This window comes from Helobdella robusta (genome assembly GCF_000326865.2).
Source record: "Helobdella robusta unplaced genomic scaffold HELROscaffold_6, whole genome shotgun sequence".
Taxonomy (NCBI): Eukaryota; Metazoa; Annelida; class Clitellata; order Rhynchobdellida; family Glossiphoniidae; genus Helobdella; species Helobdella robusta.
The window spans coordinates 2,870,225-2,872,820 of NW_008705330.1; the positions used below are offsets into that span (position 1 = coordinate 2,870,225).

A 2,596-nucleotide genomic window follows, 5' to 3' on the forward strand; every position below is an offset into this window, starting at 1 on the left:
GTGTGTGTGCGTGTGTGTGTGTGAATGTAGTATGTGATCATGTATGTATATGTGTGTATAAGTATGTATTTACGTATGAACAAAAAATGGAAAATAATTTGTATGAGACCTGCAAGGCTTCGAGTTTTTCTTGGGAGTGTCGGCATTCATTTGAATATCATCTGCCAGGCTGTCACACACAGCACAACTGCTGCTCAGTTGCTTCAGAACAAATAAATAAAAAAATGTTAAGTAAAAATAATTTTCATTAGTTTCTAATTTTTTTGCCCCTTCAAAAACTTCTTTTGTTTTACAACTGTCAGGCAAAATTTTAGAACGAATGAGAACTGATGTGACAGGTTTGTTCTTTCAGTTGGCGAGGTTGGCATCCACTTTCTCTTCTAACCTTTCACTGGCGATCACAAAATTACAGACCAACATCATTTCTTTTCATCAGTCAGAAATATCAATGAAAGTCAATCAATCAATCGATAGATCGATCATTCAATCAAAGATTTTAATCAACTCAATCGATTCGATTACACGGCATTTATGTTAGAGTCTGAGCCATGCGATGTTTGCAATCAGGAAGGCAATCCTCTACAGACTTTCTTTCAATATCAGGATAGAACGCGCTCACATTTGTTTGCCAGATAGAGAAGTGGTGAGTGATCGCTTGGATTGAATGGCGTGGTTCGTGATTGCCAATGTAATCTACTGTTAACAACATTGTCAACTTTCTTCAAAATTATGTCTATGTGTTTTGATCCATTCTGTTTTCATGATTATAACAAAGTGTATTTACAAAAAAATTAAAGCACTGGCTTTCATGTTGATATCATTAATTAAACACAACGGCTGCAACAATTGGCTTGATTCTTAACCGATGCAGTATCAATATTTACTGGGACAAATGTGCCTGTGTGTGCATGTGTGTGTTCGTGTGTGTGTGTGTGTGTGTGCCCTATGTGCTCATGTTTACGTACAGTTATATACAGTTAACATTAACATTCAAGAGTTGGATTTCTATATTTTTCTGGCGAATTCATTTATGTAGAGTTTGATCACCTGATAAGTTAAAGATGATCTGAACATATATACCGTATTTATATGCGAGGGTACGAATTTATCGATTGCAAGGGTACAAATTCATCAATACGGTTGGCCACTGCGTGTACGTAAAGTACACCGTCTCTTACCACGGGTGCATCATTGCGAACACCTAACTCGTTCTAGGCGTCTAGCATCTGTAGTTCGATTTTAAACACCAACTTGGAACCTTTACTATCTCAGTAGACAATAATGCCAAAAATGACGTCTATTTGAGGTAGCTCACACGAGCACATTGAATTCAACCACAAACGCAGGTCGTGGTGAGAGATGGGCACATATGTGAGGTACCTTCTGGCCAGCCCTGCCTGCAGTCGACAAATTTCACGTTACACGTACTATCTTTACATACGTGACTATAACTACATTACCTATTTGTTAATTCTTAGTACGTTCACATGCAAAACTGAAATTAAATATTTTACGATTTCGGGTGTATACACAATGGGAGGCGTCGGTTGGTCGGTGGGTTTGCCGGTCGGTTGGTGTGTCTGCGTCGGTGCTACCAGTTCAGAGCCCCTTTAAACTCCGTCGGCTTGGATAATGTCGGTCTGTAAATGTTGCAAATTTCCAGGTTGTGATTTTACTGGAGTCTGAGTTTGGTTTTGAGCTGGTGACTCGAGGGGGCTCGCTTGGAGTATTTTCTTTCTGGGGCGGTGGTTTTGGTATATGTAAGTCAAAACGTATAAACAAAATTTTAAAAGCAAAAATGAATATTATTGCCTGATAATAATGAATGATGATGATAATATTTGATGATAATATGAATGAATAATGAGTAGATAGATAAACAATAATTATAATAATAGAGCTACCCACAATAGTAAAACATTCACGTTTTACTGTTTATAACCATGAACAAACAGGTCATGCTGGTTTGAACAAGGCACAACACGGCAGCATTCTGGGAACTGCGATGCCGTTAAAACAGAACGAACAATAATAAATATTTTTGAATGGGTGTAGGATATTTTAAATTTCATGAACGCGGCAGGCTTTTGTTTTAATGAAAAGTTGTTGGCTATTGAACGTTGTTTTATAAGTTGCACCATTTGTTGCTAGCACACAAAACTTTGTCATGCACCACCATCCATAATCTTATAATTAACTTTTAATTTTAATGACGCTGTGCAATTCCCACAGCGCCCCACGCATAACGCCAGAAGCGCTCAGGATGAGTTGCCATCGACAGATACTGCAGCCAAATGCATGACGAAGCAAGTAGAGTTTACGTAGGTTTGGTGACAAATGTTCTCTGGCAGAAGAGAGCAAGTTGTTCCACAGAAAAAGAGCACACAAAGAGAAATCACTATTAGAGATACAAATAAACACACAAAAACATAGATGAGCGTTGTTTACTTAGAGTGTATGTAAATTGCGTACATGTGCACATACTTATGTTGATCGATATAGTTTAATTAGAATGTACGCGTGCATACGACATACATATTATGACATATATTTGTATGCGCGTAGTTTACTTAGAATAAACACACTTGTGTATAAG

At 37.7% G+C, this 2,596-nt stretch overlaps 1 protein-coding gene across 1 annotated transcript in view; it reads left to right on the forward strand.

Moving 5' to 3' along the window:
• HELRODRAFT_164234 (hypothetical protein) overlaps positions 1-2,032 on the forward strand; it is a gene marked incomplete at both ends in the record, with an annotated part of 7,070 nt that extends 5,038 nt beyond the window's left edge. Inside the window, 4 exons of the mRNA XM_009029228.1 lie at positions 539-643; positions 1,347-1,424; positions 1,664-1,760; positions 1,956-2,032. Coding sequence (XP_009027476.1) covers positions 539-643; positions 1,347-1,424; positions 1,664-1,760; positions 1,956-2,032 — 357 coding nt within the window. The remainder of the gene's footprint in view (positions 1-538; positions 644-1,346; positions 1,425-1,663; positions 1,761-1,955) is intronic.
• Between the last annotated feature and the right edge of the window lie 564 nt (positions 2,033-2,596).